General features: G+C 46.2%; 1 protein-coding gene across 4 annotated transcripts in view; it reads right to left on the bottom strand.

The window, feature by feature from the left end:
* SENP1 (SUMO specific peptidase 1) overlaps positions 1–20,291 on the bottom strand; it is a 94,643-nt gene that overhangs the window by 14,966 nt on the left and 59,386 nt on the right. For 2 of the 4 annotated variants that reach the window (XM_073576693.1, XM_073576695.1), the window contains 5 exons: positions 19,121–19,159; positions 18,954–19,038; positions 16,733–16,870; positions 16,479–16,610; positions 13,198–13,401 (listed from right to left, as the gene is read on the bottom strand). In XM_073576693.1, coding sequence (XP_073432794.1) covers positions 13,198–13,401; positions 16,479–16,610; positions 16,733–16,870; positions 18,954–19,038; positions 19,121–19,159 — 598 coding nt within the window. The remainder of the gene's footprint in view (positions 1–13,197; positions 13,402–16,478; positions 16,611–16,732; positions 16,871–18,953; positions 19,039–19,120; positions 19,160–20,291) is intronic. The other 2 variants (XM_073576694.1, XM_073576696.1) reach the window with 2 other exon arrangements.

The following is a 20,291-nucleotide window of genomic DNA, read 5'->3' on the forward strand; positions in this document are numbered from 1 at the left end:
CACACAAATACACCCTACTAACGTGCACACCCATATGGTGAAAAAGGGGGGGGGGTTGAATATACGGGTGCTGTCATGGATTCCGGAAAAAACGGCTACCGGTAAGTAACCATGGTGGTTTTCCCTTCACCCATGACAGCACACCTGAGAGATTTTTGGAGACTTCGAAACACCTTAGGGAGGGACCACCGCTTGCAGCACCCTTCTAACAAAGATTAAGTCAGCAGAGGAGGATAGATTTAATCTATAGTGCTTAAAAAAGGTTGAAGGTGAGGCCCAGGTAGCGGCCTTACAGATTTGGTCAATCGATACCTCTGCCTTTTCAGCCCAGGAGGTCGCCACGGCTCTGGTGGAATGAGCCTTGATGCCGTCAGGAATCGGAATGCCACTAGCCGAGTAGGCTACACTAATGGCCTCCCTAATCCATCTGGCAATAGTCCCTTTTGATACTCCATAGCCCTTCCTGGCACCCTGGAAGGCTACAAGTAGGGACTGGGACCTCCTCCATTGGCTAGTCACTGATATATACTCTAACAGGGCTCTTTTAACATCTAGTTTGTGGAATTTCTTCTCCCCTGGGTTTTTTGGATTCTCACAGAAGGAGGGGAGGACAATCTCCTGGCTACAGTGGAAATCTGATACAACTTTCGGTAAATAAGCAGGGTCTGTTTTTAGGACAACCCTGTCCTGGTACACCTGGGTATAAGGTGGATTAACTGAGAAGGCCTGCAAGTCACTTACTCTACGGGCCGATGTAAGGGCCACTAAAATAATGGTCTTTAGGGCGAGATATTTTACTGGCAGTTGAACCAGTTCAAATGGCTCTTTAGTGAGAGCTTCTAACACCAGGTTTAAATCCCACGGGGCTATTCTTGTTAATGGAACTAGTCTAGACCTATGGCAGGATTCAATGAATCTGGCTACCCATCTGTTTTCTGCTATGTTGCAGTTATATAGAGCGCCTAGTGCTGACACCTGTACTTTAAGGGTATTTACCGCTAAGCCTAGCTGTAGTCCTGCCTGTAAGAATTCCAAGATGGCCTTAAATCGGGGGTTCCCCAGGAACTGCAGAAACTTATTCCATGCTCTACCGTATATGTTAGTTGTTACTGGCTTTCTACTTTTCATCAGCGTAGCCACCAACCCAGGAGAGAACCCTCTATTTCTTAAAAGTGACCTTTCAAATTCCACGCCGTCAGATGGAACCCCTTGACTTACGTGTGAAATACTGGACCCTGAGCTAGCAGGTCTGGAATCTCTGGTAGTACCCATGGATCTGAGAGGGACATCATTTGCAGTGGCGAGAACCAGGGCCTTTTCGGCCAGAACGGGGCTATTAAGATCACTCTGGCCTGATCCCTTATTTTCTTCACCACTGCTGGGATTAGAGCTACTGGAGAAAAGGCGTAACCCAGATTGAAATGCCACGGAATTTGCAATGCGTCCACCGCCCATGGCTTTTCTTTTGGGATCAACGAACAGAATCTCTCTACCTGTCTGTTGCTTTAGTTGTACTATCTTCAGGAACACTAAGTGATTTAGGGTCCATTCTCCTTGCCTCAATGTGTTGCGGCTTAGGAAGTCGGCTTGTACGTTTTCTACACCTCTTATGTGTAGCGCCGTTAGGGAGAGTAGATGTCGTTCTGCTCTGTGAAAAATTTCGTTAGCCTCGTTCATTAAGGAGTGTGACCTTGTACCTCCCTGGTGGTTGATATACGCCACTGTCACTTTGTTGTCCGACATGATCCGGACATTGCGGCCTTCTAGGCTGGGAATAAAGATTTTTAAGGCTTTGTTTACTGCCCGTAGTTCTCTTAGGTTGGAGGATGCGTTTTGCTCTTGGGATCCCCAAGGTCCCTGGGCTGCCTGTCCCCTTAGGTGCGCCACCCACCCCGAGGAACTTGCGTCCGTCAGGATCACATCGGACACCGGTCTGTGCCATAATGCTCCTGCTACCAGGTTTTCCCTGTCTAACCACCATCTGAGAGAGTTTTTGACCTTTAAGGAAAGCTCCAGCCTTCCTTCCAAATGCCCTCTTAGCGATTTCTGTGCTGATAGGATTTCTGCCTGCAGTTGACGGGTATGAAATTGTGCCCATCTAACCGCTGGAATACAAGCTGTCAGGGTGCCTAGTAAGGACATTGCGCCCCACAGAGTCATGTGAGGCTGGTCTAGGGCTGCCAAGGTCATATTCCTCACCTTTTCCACCTTGGCCACTGGCAACAGACAAGTTTTTTGTTCCGAGTCCAGGATGAACCCTAGAAATATCTGCCTCTTTAGGGGTTGTAGTCTTGACTTCTTGATATTCACCATCCAGCCAAGTCTCTGTAGGGTATTTGTTACCCTTTCCACCTGCTCTGTGCAGTGACGTTCCGAGTTGCCCATTATTAGAAAATCGTCCAAGTAGGGTATTATAATTGTGTTGTGGATTCGGAGGAAGGCAGTCATCTCCGCTACGACTTTCGTAAACACCCTCGGGGCTATGGATATGCCGAATGGAAGGGCTCTGAATTGAAAATGCCTGAGATTGCCCTGGTTGTAGAGAGCTACCCTTAAGTAATTTTTGGTACTCTGGATGGATCGGGATGTGGTAATAGGCATACTTTAGATAGACTACGGCCATAAAACAATTGTGGTGTAATAGTTTAATGGCCGAAGTTACCGACTCCATTTTGAAGGTCTGGTTTTGTATCCATTGATTGAGGCCTCTGAGGTTTATAATCGTCCTGAATGACTGGTCCGGTTTTTTTTTTAATTTTTTTTTATTAGGAAGAGGGGTGAGTAGAATCCCCTTCTCTCCTGTCCGCTTGGGACTTCGGTCAGAACGCGTTTGTCTAGCAGACTTAAGATTTCTGACTCCAGGGCCAACTGCTCTTCTATCCTCTTCCTGACGGGGGTCACCACAAATTATGCTCTCGGCCGTTGAAGAAAAAAAAAAAAAAAAAAAAAAAAGGATTGAGGCTTTTTTTTTTTTTTTAAATGTTTAAGATCCAGGCATTGGAAGAGATACTTTCCCAGGCCTGATAAAAGTGCATCAGTCTCCTCCCTACCGGGATCCCCGCGTCATTGTGGGGATTTTTTTGCGGATGAGGTGGCTCCACCGAACATAAATCCAGACTCCTTCTTCCTTTTGTCCTCCCATCTTTTCCGATCCCCCGGAGGACGGCCCCTGTTGAATTTTCCTCTCCAAAAGGACGGCCTTCTTTGATCTCCTGGAAATCTGGGGAAGCCCTTCTTTCTATCACTTGCTTTTTTGTTGTCCAAATTTTTTCCAAATAGAAATTATCCATCACATGGAAGAGAACACAACTTAGCTTTTGATTGTAGGTCTCCTGGACAGCCTTTAAGCCATAATGCACACCTTGCGGCGTTTGATAATCCTGCTGCCCACGCAGTCAGTTTCATGGAATCGGCAGAGGTGTCGGCCAAAAAAGCTGCTGCTCCATGTAGAAGATACACATCCGCCAGAATTTTTTCCCTCGAAACTTTGGATGCAAATTTTTCTTCCAGCTGCTCTAGCCAAATCATTAAGGATCGTGCTGTGCAGGTGCTGGCTATTGCCGGTTTCAATCCCCCTGCTGCTGCTTCCCATGTATGTCTTAGGCAGGAGTCTGCTTTCTTATCTAGCGGGTCTCTCAGTACCCCTGAGTCTTCCAGGGGCAGGGCCGATTTTTTGGATGATCTAGACACTGCTGCGTCAATCTTTGGGACTTTGTCCCATATTTCTGGGTCTTTAGGCTCAAAGGGGTATTCTCCTTTTTTTGAGGAAGGAAGGCTTTCTGATCTTTCAGGCTTCTTCCATTCTCTTTCAATGAGTGCCTGGATTTTCTCATTGACTGTAAAGGTGCGGTTTTTCCTTTCCTGTAACCCCCCGAACGACGTCTTCTAGGGACTTAGTCGTTTTCTCCTTCTGTAGGCCCATGGTTGTCCTAATCGCTTTAAGGAGAGCATCCGTATCCTCTACCGGAAAACACGGCTTGCCACCCATGTCGCTATCCGAGGAGGAGGACAGGTGTTCGGCCTGATACTCAGCCGAGGAGGAGTCTGATGAAGAACTAGGGGAGTCTCTCCTACTCTTTCTTTTATAACACTTTAAGTGAGCCTTCTACCTTAGACCTGATGACTGATCTGAGGTTAGTTGCCAAGCTCGGCACCTCCTCCACCATAGTTCGCTGGATACATCTGGCGCAAAGGTCCTTTTGCCAATCTCTCGCTAGGGGGCTCTGACATATGGCACACTCCCATTTCTTTTGCTCCCTGCTTTTTTGGCTTTTCCCTAAGGAAAAATAACACACAAGAAGGACCCTATTAACATTAGTCTAGCATTCACGGAGATCACTCACCACCCATAAAGTCGGGTACCGGACTCGGAGGCTGTGTTGGAGCATGTGGCCTGTGCTCTTTCGACATCGAGGAATGCCTCGATCTGTGGCTCGGGCGACTGCTGCTTTTGCCGCTTGAATGGCTGCCATGCTTACGAGCGGAGGTTTGCGATGGGGGCAGAGACGGTGAACGTTCCTGCTGTGACTCCATTGTATTACCTGGCCGCCCTGCCGTCTGTCCTCCTTTAAATAAGTCCGTCCAGTGAGTGATTAATCTTCCCCTCCCCCCTGCGACTGCCGCCATTCTACTTAGTGCAGCCGGCGTCGCACCAGGCGCCATCTTGTTGTCGCGTCTGACGTCAGCCAGCGCGCTCCCAGGGTGCCCCACGCCGCTGACGTCAGATGCCGGAGACCACCCCCGGCTCTCCCTGTCTTGTTCGAGGGAGAAGGGTCGGGCGCGCGCAAGAGGAAGGAGGCACGGTGGAGCGCCCCGCTACTGAGACAGCCTAGCCGCACCCACACGAACCCGGGGCCTGCAGGAGGATTCCTGGGGACTGCGCTTCCAGGCAACTGACGGCCGGCGCTGCAGGTAAGCTGACCTGCTCTTCCCGCGCCGGGATGGCCATGGGTCCATTTCATCCATGACAGGCACCGTCGCTGTCAGACTGGGATTCCGTTCCAGGACAGGAACCCAACTGAAGCGGGGGAGAGGTGCCGCCCCTTATATTTCAGTTGGTTCCTGTCCTGGCGGGGCGGATCCCTCCCTCTCAGGTGTGCTGTCATGGGTGAAAGGAAAAATGGAGTTCTTCTTTCTGTACTGCCTAATGGTATAAATATCTGAGGCACATGTGGCGTCAATATGAACACTACACCACTAGATGAATTCATTAAGGGTTTAAGTTTGCAAAATGAGGTCACTTTTTTTTTGTGGGGGGGGCATATTCTGCTGTTCTAGCACCTCAGGGGCTCTGCTAATGTGACATGGCACCCTCAAACCAATACAACAAAATCTGAGCTCCAAAATGGCGCCTCAAAACTGTGTACTTATGAGAATGGTGCATTTTCTCCTGTTTACATTGAAAATGAAAAAAAATTTTGATGCAAAAATGTGATCTTTATATTTTCACAGCTAAAAGTTATTAACTTTGTGATGCACCTGAGAGCTCAAGGTGCTCAACACAGATTCCAAGATTCATTTCTTAAAGTGTCTAATTTCCAAAATGGGTTCTCTTGTAGGGGGGTTTCCACAGTTATGGCTCTCCAAACAAGACATGACGTCCGCTCTCAACTGCAGCTATTTTTACGTTCAAATAGTCAAACGGTGCAGCTTCCTGTTCGAGTCATGCTGTGCGTCCAAAACCGTAGTTTTCCCCCAAAATATGGGGTATCCGTGTAAAACAAATTTCTCATATTATTGTGAAAATAAAAAATTTAGGCCTAAAGTACAATTATGGAAAAGTACAATAATTTTTCCTTCCACATTCCATTCATTCCTGTGAAGCACCTGAAAGGTTGACAAATTTCTTGAATGTGGTTTTAAAGACTGAGGGTTGCAGCTTTTAGAATGGTGTCACTTTTGGGAATTTTATGTCATATTCTACTTGTCCAAACCAAGTTTCATATTTAGAAAAGCCTGTAACTTAGCGAGTTAAATAGCATCAACAGCAGTGAGACGTAACCTCACAATATGTATCCCGAACAGAGTTACTGTGTCGTGGTGGGATGGCTTTCATGCTACTTTTGATCAAAAACAGTATTACTAAAAACTCTGTATTTAGATGCACTTTTGCTTTTACTTATTTAGTTACAGCAGGGTTTTTGCTCACTTTGTCTTTTGCAGGTTTTATGTTTTATGGCCAATGTCAACATGCACATATGCTGCATGTGTATCAACTCAAACCAAGCTCAATTTTTTTTTTTTTTTTTTTAATATGTAATTTGAGCAGGAATAACATTTTTTTATCCTCGTCTTACACATTTTTTGCAGGTATGCAGAATAAAAACATAAAACATGCTACACCAAATGTGTAATATATTGTATAAAATGCCTGTGCCAGAAACATTACATAGGCAGGACCAAACGTCAACTGCAAATAAGATTGAAATAGGGATTTTTGTGTACTCATCGTAAAATCCTTTTCTCCGAGCCAATCATTGGGGGACACAGCACCCACCCTGTTTAGCCTATTGGCTCACTGTAGCATTCTTAGGCTTTGACTTAGTTATGGTTATTATTGACTGTTTATGCTCCTTCTGCTTTTTTCACCGAACTGGAGAAATCTCAGCCAGTGAGAGGGTGTATACTGCAGGGGAGGAGCTGAGATTTCTCCAGTTCGGTGAAAAAAGCAGTAGGAGCATAAACAGTCAATAATAACCATAACTAAGTCAAAGCCTAAGAATGCTACAGTGAGCCAATAGGCTAAAGAGGGTGGGTGCTGTGTCCCCCAATGATTGGCTCGGAGAAAAGGATTTTACGGTGAGTACACAAAAATCTCTATTTCTCCTACGCCTCTTTGGGGGACACAGACAGTGAGACGTCCCAAAGCAGTCTCTGGGTGGGGAGCATACATCTGCTAATACCCCATGTACCACTGAGTCAACAGTAAGGTACTGCCAACTGCAGGCTGCATCCGCAGAGGCCTGAGAATGAATTAGGCAATGTTTGTAAAGGTATGCAGGCTCGATCAAGTCGCAGCCTTGCGGACAGGCCTGAGAATGAAATTGGTAATATTTTGTTAAAAGTATGCAGACTGGACCAAGTCGCAGCCTTGCAGACCTGTTCTGCCGAGGCCTGGTGCCGAATGGCCGAAGAGGCGCCCACTGACCAGGTAGAGCGCGCCTTAGCCCCACTGGGACAGGCGCGTTCCTGATACAGTAGGACTACTGAATCGCCAGGGGCATCCACCTGGCTAGCGTTGCTTTGACATGGCTAGACCCTTCCTATGCCTCTCTAGAAGCATGAACAGGGCATCTGACACATCCAGGGTGTGGAGGGCCTTCTCAATGCGATGGACTGGCGCTGGACAAAAGGAAAGGCAAAACAATTTCCTCGCTGAGATGGAAGAGGAGACGACCTTGGGCAGGAAGGACAGGGACGTCCTGAGAACTACCTTTTCCGGATGAAAAATTCAGGAACGGAGAACGGCAGGACAGAGCTGCCAATTCCAAAACTTGTCTGACTTAATTGCCACTAGAAAGACCACCTTCCAAGAGAGGGCAGGCAGTGACACGTCCTACGGCGGTTCGAAAGGAGCCTCCTGTAAGGCCCCGAGAACCAGGTTAAGGTCCCATGATTCCAATGGCCTTCTATAAGGAGGCGCCACATGGGAAACTTGTCTGAATGAACGTCTTGACCTGAAATTTGGTGGCAATTTTGCGTTGGAAAAGCACTGACAAGGCCAAAATTTGGCCCTTGAACGAGCTAAGCGCGAGGCCTGATTTTAAACCAGATTGAAGGAATTCCAATATGGCCAGAATGGAAAAATACCAGAGGTGATCAACCATGATCCTTGCACCGCAAAGGTTTTCCAGGTGCGGTGATAGATGCACATGGACACAGGCTTCCTAGCACTAATCATTGTGGAAATCACGTCGTAAAAGAACCCAACTCGTGCTAAAATCCAGGATTCAATGACCACGCCGTCCAAGACCGTGCCCCGGCCCTGCGAGTGTAGATCCATGCAATCTGGAAGTCGCCAGTGGACATCGGCAACTAGTTGTATTAGTTCTGCATACCATGCTCGGCCAATCTGGCGCGACTAGGAAAACTGGTACTCCCTCCGCTCTGATCGTTTTGATGACCGTCGGAAGCAAGGGAAGATGTACGGGAGCCGGAACCGGTGCCATGGCAGAACTAGGGCGTCCGCTCCAATGGCGCATGGATCACGCAATCGGGCAATGAACCGAGGAACCTTGCTGTTTAGTCTTGAGGCCATGAGATCCACATCCGGAGTCCCCCAATGATGACAAATCTGTTGAAAGACTTCCGGATGAAGAGACCACTTCCCCGAGGCAATGCTTTGGGGACTGAGAAAATCTGCCGCCCAATTTTCTACGCTCGGCCCAATGGAGTGACTCGCTTCGTGCACAGCCATCCTGCTCCGGGTACCTCCCTGGCGGTTGATATACGCTACAGCCGTGGCGCTGTCGGATTAGATCCTGATGTGACCTGCGAGGAGACGGTGGAAACTCTGTAGAGCTAATCTGATCGCTTGCATCTCCAAAATGCTGAAGGGGAGAATGACTCTCGGGTTGACCAATTATCCTGTGTCATGTGGCGACGAAAGACCGCTCCCCAGCCGAGTAGACTTGCGTCGGTGGTTATTACCAACCATCTTACTGGGAGAAAAGACCTCCCTTGATTCTGGGAGGACCTCAGTGTCCACCACCTGAGCGATTGCCTGACCCGCAGGGACAGAGGGATCCGACGATCCAGGGAGAACGGGTTCTTGTCCTAAACTAACAGCAACGCGTGTTGTAAGGGACAGAGGTAGAACTGTGCAAATGGAACTGCTTCCATCGCTGACACCATCTTTCCTCGAACTCACATGCCGAAACGAATGGAGTGAGGAAACCGTTGCGCTGCTTGATGTAAGGCTTGGGTCTCTCCGGGAGGGAGAATGACCAACCCGCGGGAAGGGTCCAAGTTCATCCCTAAAAGGGAAATCTGCTGAGCCGGTTTTGGGAAAGACTTTTCAAAGTTTATCTTCCACCCCAGGCAAGAAAGTGAATTTACTGTTATCCATGGATTCCTTGTAGGCTGGAAGGGACGGACCCTTGATGAGCAGGTCGTCCGGATACGGTAACACCACCACTCCCCGAGAGTGGAGAACTGCCATGACCGCCGCTATGACCTTGGTAAAGACCCTGGGGGCGGTGGAGAGTCCGAAGGGCAAGGCAACGAACTGGAAGTGTTCCTTGTGAATTGCAAAACGCAGGAACTGCTGGTGGGACGGGCAGATCGGAATGTGAAGGTAAGCGTCCTTGATGTTGATGGATGCTAGGAACTCTCCTTTTTCCATGGAAGCAACAACTGATCGGAGAGATTCCATTCGGAATCACCGTACCCTGACAAACTGATCTAACAGTTTGAGATCCAGAATTGGTCACATCGACCCGTCCTTTTTTGGAAACACAAAGGTTTGAATATAATCCTCTGAACCTTTCGTGATGAGGGACCGAAATGATGACTCCGACCCTTAGCAGAGCCTGAACAGCCCGAAGGAAGGCTCTTTTCTTTCTTGGGGGGAGAGGAAAGGAATAACCGAGTTGGAGGGGGAGAAGAAAATCCTCTCTTGTATCCGGAGGACACCAGCTCCCTGACCCACTTGTAGTCATTGGGTAGATCTAAGAGATTTGGCTCCCCTAGATCCAGAAGCCCTAGGCATGGGTTTCCAAGAGCGGTTAGGTCTGTATGAGACCTGGGAGCCTCTGTCTTTGCACGGGGACCGACCTCATCTGGAAGAAGGTAGAGGAGGACCAACCGGAATTGTTGCGAGAAGATCGAAAACTCGTCGGCTGTTGGTTGCGAGACGGCCGAACAGCCCCTATTGATGAGGAAGGAATTTACTTTTTCCCCCGGTAGTATCGGAAAGGATTTGGTCCAGTTTCTCTCCAAAACAACCTGTTTGAAAGGGGAGAGAAGACGACGATCTTTTAGGTGTGGCATCCGCCCACCAGCCGCAGAGCCATAGGGCTCTTAATGGAGATCACATTAGCAGCAGTTTGAGCCGCGCAATTGGCGGCATCAAAGGAAGCGTCTACTACAAAGTCAGCTGCGTGAATTATCAGCCTGGCATCAGTGGTTGCCTCCGGAGGAAGATTGGTGCCTTGGAAGGACGTAATCAAGACCTCTGCTCAAGCGGCCATTGCCTTAGTGACCCAAATTGCTGCGAAAGATGGGAAAAAAAAAAAAAAACGCTGCTCTTGAAGCTTCAAAAAAAAAACTGAACGGGCAAGGTAGTCAATTTGACAATCGGAGGGGTTTCTGACTGAGGAACCCTCAGAAACAGCTAGGAGAGTTTTAGAAGCAAGACGCGATACAGGAGGGTCCACCGGAGGGGACTGTAACCAATCCTTCATTAGGTTTGGATGAAAAGGGTATTTAGCCTGAGTAGACTTTTGCCCTGTGAACCGCTCATGTGGCTGATCCCTATGTTACTGGACGGCTGGTAAATAACGTGCGCACACGCTAGGTTTCCTTAAATGAGCTAGGGTGTGCTGGAGCGGGAATATTTTCCTCATCCAACCTCAGAATCCTGTTGACTGATTCTATAAGAGAATCAAGCGACTCTTGATCAGTTGGGGGATTCTGAGGGGCTGACGTGTCAGACTCGAATTCAAAGCCGGGCTCGCTGTGAACCTCAGGAGAGGGCGAGCGAGAGACAGGAGTCGCCGATGCTGAGGCGCTGACCGTCCCTTGGACGAGTATGGCCCCTGCTGGGGGACGGTTCCCGCCCAACGCCAGAGCCCTCCTCGGGAGGTAAGGACGCTTTCTGCCTGGGTCAGACTCCACCAACCGTGACAGGGACGCAGCCCACTTAGGGTTACTAAACGCAGGAGGCCCGTCAGCAGCGGTGGCGAGGGACATTGGAGCGCAGATCAGGGCGCAGTCCCAGTAGCAGTCCGTGCATAACGGATTGGTCTGTGCACTGGGTAAGGCATACTTGCAAGTGATAGACATGGTAAAAAATGCAGTGTGCTTTTTAACAGCCTGTTTAGCCTCCTTAGATTGAGGCATAGCGCTCCTGAAAGGGTTAACGGCAAACTGTCTGCAGCTGCAGGGAATTTTGCCGTGAAGAGGTTAAGCTTTAATCTGAGGGCAGACGCAGCTTACCCAGTCCTGTGCTGGGTCCCCCGGGAGGAAAAAAAAAAAAAAAGACGGTGGCCTTGTGGTATCCCCCGGTATCCGGCTGTCCACAGCAGGCATAGCGCTCATGAAAGGGTTAAAGGCAGCTGAAGACATGGCCCCCGAGAATAGAATTGCGCGTCTTGTAAGTAATGAGAGGCGCCAAGAGGAAGGGGCGGCGACGTTAGCGCGGGCGGCGCGAATCAAATTGCGGCCTAGTAGGCTGGAAAAGCCGTGGACTACATTTTTGGCCTACCCGCGGTAGGCGCCGGGGGCGGAGAGAGGGCGGCACCATTCAAATTGCGGCCTAGCAGGCCGGGGACTAAATTTTTGGCCTACCCGAGCGCCGAGCGCGTGGGGGGGGGGGGGGGGGGGGCGATGGAGCGTCGGCGAGCCGCCGCTGACGTTAAGTCAGCGCTTCTCCCGGGGGACAGGACACGACCCCATACCTCCACCCTTGTGTTCAGGCAGGCCGTCGCTGTCCAGGGTCTTCTCTCATCCTCCGGGCGATGTAGCAGAGCTGGAGGAGGTCTTAAGGTCTTAAAGGGGTATGCTCAATCGCTCCACCCTGTGGTAGGGGGATGGAGAGCTCTGAGGCCGATTCAGGGCATCCGAAAAAGCGCTGCTCAAGTCCTTCTCCATGCACTCCTGTGCTACGTCCTGTTGCGCTTGCTCTCGTATCTGTGGAGTACCGACCGTAAGGGAACCATCGTCAGAGGAATCAGCCCCATTCGTCTCAGGAAAGTGTACGGGGAGGTATACTCCACGTGCATGCCTGTTGTTGGTTTGGGGGAGAGCGGGCCGTAGAAAGGAACCGTCGCCCCCTTCACTCCATCAAAAAAATAAAAATTTACAGAAAATTCAAAAATAAAATAACGGTGGGGTCTGAAACCAGACCCAAGTGCCTCCTACAGACACCAAGCAAAGAACTGGAGAAATCTTAGCCAGCGAAAGGGTGTATACTGCAGGGGAGGAGCTAACTTTTTTTCTGGTTTACTTAGTGTCCTCCTAGTGGCCAGCAGAATAACACCCACTGTCTCTGTGTCACCCAATGAGGCGTAGGAGAAAGAACATTTATAATATCATACGGCAACTTACTGGGCAGCCTTGTCACTACATTATAAATTGGCACACAATGAGAATATAATGGGATGTCCTATCTGGGGCGTGGAATAACTGGAAAAACATTGGAGAAGGGGAGACTTTACAAAACAAATGTTGGAAAGTGGAAAAATGGATTTTTACATTAAAGACACTAAGATCAACAGGTCTCAATAGTGAAGCAGAACTATTTGCCTTTTGAAAAAAGCAACTGGATCCTGAAACAAGGTAACTGCCTATATAAACACACTGCCATAAACTGCAGGTGTAATGCCTGATGAAGGCAGTCGTAACGGCAGAAACACCTTGGAGAAGCAAGCACTCTTTTTCCAGGTAAGAGCCAGTCCTGCTTCAGTGATGTTACACACCTACAAGGTGGCAGTTTTCTTTTGAACAGGTGTTGGTACAGGAGTGACCGGCCGGCACCGTACTAACACCGTTCATTTGCAAACATAACGTGGAATCAAGACACAGGAATTTCCAGCAAGTAGCGTGCGATAATATGATTTCAGGACTCAGGATTCCTCTCAAGAACAGTGCAGCAACAGGACTCCCCGCATCCATTCCTAATAAATCAGCACCAGGAACAGATAGACATCGCCACACATCGTGAACAGGGAAGGAGCGCTGTTCCAGCTACCTGTTACACTGTGTATTCATTAAGACACTTTTCTAGTCCTATCGAAAAAAAATTTTCACCAATTAAAAATGTGTTATGAAAATTATTTTACTCAGCATTCTGCTTTCACATCATCAGTAATCCAGTAGTAGTCTTTTGATATACAACTCCAACACTGCCCTATTTTTTGGTTCCTTATGGAGCCATTACTGCAGCTGAACTGTGGAAAATGTATCAAAATCACAAAAAAGTTTGTTAAATCCCTTGCATTAAGAACAAAGACCAAAAAAAAGTTAAATTTGTCTTACAGCCAAGCACCAGTGCACTCCAAGGTGAACAGGAACTAACAAAACATCCGCAGCAAAAACATCCACTTTCTTTGTCCATCGTTTCACAGCCTGAAACCCAGCAGATTTTAACTTTGGGAAAAAAAAGGTGTTGAATGCATGAACTTTTGGCAAGCCCTTCCGTTTACTTCTTTCCATCAGAAGATTCATATAGAAGTTTATTACCTGTATAAAAAGAAGACACTGTCAAAACTGACTAAGATTGTAAAGTGAATAAACAGGTTTTAAATAATCAAATTAGTATATTTAAGCAATTAACATTCTAAGCTCCACTTCCTGGCCTTTGTCACATGGATGGCACAGTGATTGAGATTGTCGTTTTCCATCATCCAAATCGGTGTTGTCTCCAGCTTTTGTGCTGTCTGATCACTCCTGTAATCCACTTCTGCAGGTTCATGTTAACAGTGTAGTTTAAATGGTTTATGCAGGCTGAGGATTTAGACCACCATGCTATTGCTAATTGCCATTGTTCGTGTGAGAATGACAAACCAAGTCCATCTCAGATGGTACACGACTCCCAAGCGCATTGCTCACATGTTCCCCCCATGTTCTCAACTTTGCTGGAGGGGCGGGATCACTCTTACACGTATTGTGGGACTGTCCATTAGCATTGCAATATTGGGGAAAAAAAAAAAAAAAAAATCTTTGATGCCATTTCATGCTGCACTGAAATGTAAGGGGGCTTTACACATAGCGAGATCGCTAGCGATATCGCTAAAGCATAACCAATTTTGTGACGCAACAGCGAGATCGCTAGAGATCTCTCTACATGTGACACTTACCTGCAACCACCCCTCTCCCCCGCTGGATATCGCTGATTAGCCCTGGACGTTCGCACGCATTTCTTCCTCATTGGCGTCCCGCTGGCGCCGACTAGCGACGCATGGACGCAGGCGGAAGTTGTCATCATCGCTGCCGTGTGACAGGTAAGAACTACCGCCGAGCATCGCTGGATCGCCGCTGGTGAGATCTGCCTGTTTGGCAGTTCACTAGCGACCATTTAGCGTTGCATCAGCGATCCTGACCGGGTCGTATCGTTGTCGGAATCGCTGGTGCATTGCTAAATGTAATGGGACCCTTACACTCCCTCCCCCCCCCCCAAACCAGTTGTAGCCTTGTTAAACATCGGAGTCACGGACCTCCCCTACAGCACAAGATGGGTTTGCTCACTAATATTAATGGCAGCCAGACAGAGTTTAGCCTCAAAATGGAAATCCACGTCACTGCTATCTGGGCAAGGGTAGACTCGCGTTTCATACGAAAGTTTGCTAGCTCCAGACTGCCAACCTGACAAAGGCTGGGTCCTTGGCAGTCTATCAGACAGGCATGATAACTTAACCCATGACTAATCATCAGCCATCTGACCTAAACACTAGTCCAATGCTTAGAGATCATGACAGTTTCATACGCAACCTTAAACACAATACCCCTCTTACTTATTGTATTATGATGCATTTGAAACTAAATAATTACTACAGTTTTCCTTGGATCTTTCTAGGAACCAAGTCATATGTGATGTACCTATTACCAATTCTACTATTTCTGTGCTGACTGTATGACTTGTATTGGTTTAAAACTTAATAAAAATTTATTGGTTATAAAAAAAAAAAAAAAAAAAAAAGTGTAGTTCAAAATATTCAACAAACTTGTGTTAACCGGAAATTGGTCGTGTCGGGCAGGGATTTTGTGCTTCTTCACAAACGTACAACTTTGCTCAACGAGACAGATGAGGGCTTGTTTATTGTGAGAGGAGTTGTTTATAAATCAGGTTAATTATTTTTATATGCTACCGTAGCAATGATCGGCCCCTCATGATGACGCCAATCAGCGGGCAGAAGGAGCCCCCTTCCTCTGCCTTTTAAATGCTGTGATATCGATTGCAGCATTTAGCAGGTTAAACTGCCGGGAGCAGTGCCGGCGTGAGCTGTCCTATTCGCTGACCACCCATGGGCGATCACCATGACGCATATATACTTCATTGGTCAAGAAGGGGGTATAAAAAGGCTATACAATCTAAAGGGAAGCCAAATTTATAAAGAAGCAGGAAGCCACTATGCTGAGTTTTAAAATGTACCAAACTGATTAGAAAATGTAAAGACAGTTTCAGCAAATCTGCTCCAGCTTTTTTTTTTTATTTTAGAACAAGGCAGTAGTTTATGCATTTTCTGAATGAAATCAACAAGGTGACCAAACAGGACAAAATGTGAGACTTTCCCATAAAACTTTTTCAATCAATTTCTGGTTCTGACTTGGAGCAAGATTTCAGTAGAGATAGTGCTGGTTGCTGGGAAGTCAAGTACTGATAACTAAGACTGGCACAGAAAAGCATGAAACCTGTACATGAGAAATCTGCAGAGTTAAGGGCATGTCACACTAAGATATCGCTAGCAATATCGCTATAACTAGTGCCGTTATAGCGATATTGCTAGCGATATCGCTATGTGTGATACTTACCTATGACCGCTCCCCCGCTGGTTATCGCTGATCGCGCGAGAACGTTCAGGACCGCTTCTCGTCGTCTGCTTCCTGCGGCGCTTCCTGCTGTGAGGACGAGCGACGCGTGGAGCCGGGCGTGAGGACGCAGGATCGCCTGGTGTGACAGGTAAGTAGCGACCCCCGTCCCCAGCAATGTCGCTGGTGAGATCTGCCTGTGTGGCAGCTCACTAGCGACCACTTAGCGATGTACCAGCGATCCTGACCGCGTCATATCGCTGGTCAGGATCGCTGGTACATCGCCAAGTGTGACAGTACCTTTAGGCTACATTCACACATGTGCTGGCAGGTTTTTGTTTTTCCTTTGGACACATTAACCCATAATTTCAAACCCACACAGAAATCCGTCCTATTTTCATACATTTTGCAACGTAGCCATTAGCGCAAACGGGAATTTGTATAAAAATACGAAAGACTGACTTTGTACTTCAGTTTTCCATCAGCATTTGGATGAGGTGATAGATAAATAAAAGTTCAAATTGTTTAATGCAAATTAATAAACTGCTGACAAAAAAAAATGGATGCAAAACAGATGTGACAAGAGAAAAATTATCCATTTTACACGGATGTAAAAAAAAAAAAAAAAAACACAACAACTATATGGATGTCTATGAAAGCAGCCTAAAGGTATTTTTTTTGTCTCTCCATCGCTATATAAAAAAAAAAAAATATAAAGAACTGCTAGTTTTCAAATAGGCATGCACAACAAAAAAAAAAAAAAAAAAAGGGAAGGTAACTTCATTACTCACCTCATCATTAAGCCAATTTAGGCTATTAAGAGTCATAATATCTTTGCGAGTAATTGTCAAGCGGAACGCTTCACTTAATATTTGATCCTGGTTACCACCATAAAGTGCGTGCTTAACTTCTCTCTCCATTTCCTTTATGTTATGTATAAAAAATGAAAAGGAAAAAAAAAAAAAAAAAAAAAACAGAAGGAATCTGTCACAAAATATAAGACGATAATTTTTTTAACTTATGAGTATACAAGCAAACAAATTACCGGCGTTATATCTGGGAATTCCGGCTCTTCCTTGATAGATTCTTCTGGCTTTGGAAGTAAAGTAACAGGAATTTCCTTTTCAAGAGGCACACGAAGATTTAGCTCTACAGCATCATGTACAGAACGTTCCTGCAGCCTCTAGATATAAAAGAAAAAATGTTAGTCATTGGGTTAATATGGTTCTGGCCATTTCTATATTGGGATACTTAAGTGATAACCCTTAAATACGTTTTCCTATCTTGAAAAATTATCACTTATCTGGTAGATGAGAATTTCAAGATCGGTGAGAGTCCCATCACCAATAACCAGGACAAGGGACTTATGTTCCCCATTCGTACTTATCAAGAAGGCAGCCAGGAGGAGTTGAATGAAGTTAAATCACTTAATTGCATAATAGTGTTTACAAAGTCTTTGCTTGCTTTTATTTTGATAAGTAAAAAGTATCAACCACTGACTCTCAATTCTGAATATTCTGCTTGCTTTGAAACACTGTAGCCATGATCAGAAGGTGAAAAAATTCTCTAAAAGGGTGTAAAAACAGTTGCACATTGCTTTTGTACCAAGCTGTGTATGATTATAGAGCAGCCGCAGCCAGCCACTCCAAAGTGGGCAGACCTGGCATGACCATCTATGCGGAAGATACTTAAAACAGGAATAGTATGACCTCTTCACTGTACTAAAGTGTGGCTGTCTGCAGCCGTCTTCAGCAGTAAAAGCAGTTTGTCTAGTGGTGCCTCCACCTGAGCAGAAGCTGCCCCTTTTGGGTACCTTCAAAAGAGATTATACACCATTAAACTAACATTTACATGGACTGACGGGTGGCAGTAAAGCTGTAGTCACACATAGGGACTCACCAGCGATCCCGACAACGATATCAACGTGTCAGGATCGCTGGTGCGTCGCTACATGAGCGCTGGTGAGCTGCCAAACAAGCAGCTTCACCAGCGATCAGCACAGCGACGCCCAGCGCTCGGCGTCGCTGTGTACGTTAGTTACCAGCGTGCGGATGCAGGGAGCTGGTAACTAACGTACACATCGGGTATCCAAGGGACGTGCGTCCCTAGATACCCAATGTGTACGTTAGTTACCAGCTCCCTGCATCAGCGCGCTGGTAACTAACGTACACATTGGGTTTCTAAGTGACGCACGTCCTTGGATACCCAACATGTACGTTAGTTACCAGCTGATCGCTGGTCTCCCGCCTGTCAAACGCAGCGATGTGTGCTGGCCAGCGGGAGACCAGCGATGGAAGAAATGTCCAGAGGTTTCCAAGAGCGACCAGCGATACCGGCAGGTGGGCCGGTCGCTGATCGCTGTCACACACAGTGATCTCGCTGGTGAGATTGCTGTTGTGTCACAAAACTTGTGACTCAGCAGCGACCTCGCTAGCAAGATCGCTATGTGTGACGGGGCCTTAAGAGACCACCTATTTGTAAATATTTACCCAACGGTGGTCATTTAGAAGCTAGTTAACACAGGTAAATACACATAGGCTGCCATCATTCTCAGCAGAATGAGTCCCGTTTACACAGGATGATACGCTACAGAGAACAAGAAATGTGTTTGAAACTCATTCTATTCATAGGGTGAATGGTAACATGCTGAAACTGCAAAAATATTGTGAAACTAGTGTTTAGTGTAAAGGCACCTTAAGGATGTGTGCACACACTGCGGATTTTGCTGCGGTTCCGCAGCGGTTTTGGCCGCTGCGGACCCGCAGCAGTTTTTGCTGCGGTGTACAGTACCATGATTCCCTATGGGAATCAAAAACCGCAGTGCAGACGGTGCGGAATTTTCCGCGCGGATTATCTGCAGTTTTCAATCCGCAGAAAGAATTGACATGTCAATTCTTTCTGCGGATTCTCCTGCGGTTTGCCATCTCCTCTATTGAGGAGATGAAAAACCGCAGGGCAAAACCGCAGAGCAATCCGCAGGTAAAACCGCAGGTCTTTTGACCTGCGGTTTCACCTGCGGATTTTACAAAATCCGCGCGGATGAATCCGCACCTAATCCGCAGCGTGTGCACACAGCCTAAGACAAAATACTGCTGCACTTCACTAGTCACGAATGACCGCAAATTAGATAGATCTAACACTTATTGGCTAAGGTCTAAATTCAGTGACTAGTGATTTGCATAGTGCAACAGTAAATTCTGCTGAAAATATGTATGTTTATATACAATATACATATAATACTAAAATTAAAAAAAACTATAAGTTACCTGGTTTTGAAACTTTAATGTAAGAGCTTTTTGTTCTTCTATTTGTCTATTCCTTTCTCTGGCTCTCGGATCATAGCGGCTGGCACTATTAACAGACACATTATTTAAAAAGAAAATAAAATATAAACACATTTATTCCCTACTGTACCTGTAGCGATTTTACTTACATTTCTTTAATCCACAGATCTGCTGGGAAGGTTAAAAGGCTAAAAAGAAAAAAAAAAGATATCCAATTTAGACAAACATCAGATTTAACAGCGTTAAATGCTAAACGGAATCAGTCAGTAGCATCAGCCCTCCTAAACCGTCTATATGGGCATACAGGTCATCGGAACAGAAATAAAAGAATACCTTGATATCTGATGTTTTATTCTAAAGAAATCCATGTTCTTATATGTAAATGAGCTGTTAAAGGGGTTGTCCCATGAACAAAGCACATTTTAAATCAATAGATCTTGGGATATTATAAAGCTCCACAATTGGATGTATGTAATAAACAAAAAAATGTTCCTGTGCTGAGATTATCTTATATTATGTGCCCCTGCTGTGTACTTATTTCTCTATATAGTGCCATCTTATTCTACAGCGCTTTACACCATCTTAAGTTACATAATCATCACTGTCCTTAACCCCTTCACTACCAAGGGTGTTTTGCACGTTAACTCCTGGGCCAATTTTTACAATTCTGACCACTGTCCCTTTATGAGGTAATAACTCTGGAACGCTTCCATGGATCCCGGTGATTCTGACACTGTTTTCTCGTGACATATTGTACTTCATGTTAGTGGTAAAATTTCATTCAAATAACTTGCGTTTATTTGTGAAAAAAATGGAAATTTGGCGAAAATTTTTAAAATTTTGCAATTTTCCAACTTTGAGAATTTTTATGCCCTTAAATTACAGAGATACGGCACACAAAAAAAACTTAAGTAACATTTCCCACATGTTTACTTTACATCAGAACAATTTTGGAACCAACATTTTCTTTTGTTAGGAAGTTATAAGGGTTTAAAGTCGACCAGCGATTTCTCATTTTTGCAACACCATTTTATTTTTACGGACCACATCACATTTGAAGTCACTTTGAGGGGTCTATATGATAGAAAATACCCAAAAGTGACACCATTCTAAAAACTGCACCCCTTAAGGTGCTCAAAACCACATTCAAGAAGTTTATTAACCCTTCAGGTGCATCACAGGAATTTTTTTGAATATTTAAAAAAAAAAAAAAAATAAAAAAAAAAATGAACATTTAACTTTTTTTCACAAAAAAAATACTTCAGGTGGGGGGACCACTGTTTCGGCGCAAGGCAGAGCTCAGAATGGAAGGAGTGCTGT

Source organism: Dendrobates tinctorius, unplaced genomic scaffold, assembly GCF_039654945.1.
Source record: "Dendrobates tinctorius isolate UK_male_01 unplaced genomic scaffold, ASM3965494v1 ptg000051l, whole genome shotgun sequence".
NCBI lineage: Eukaryota > Metazoa > Chordata > Amphibia > Anura > Dendrobatidae > Dendrobates > Dendrobates tinctorius.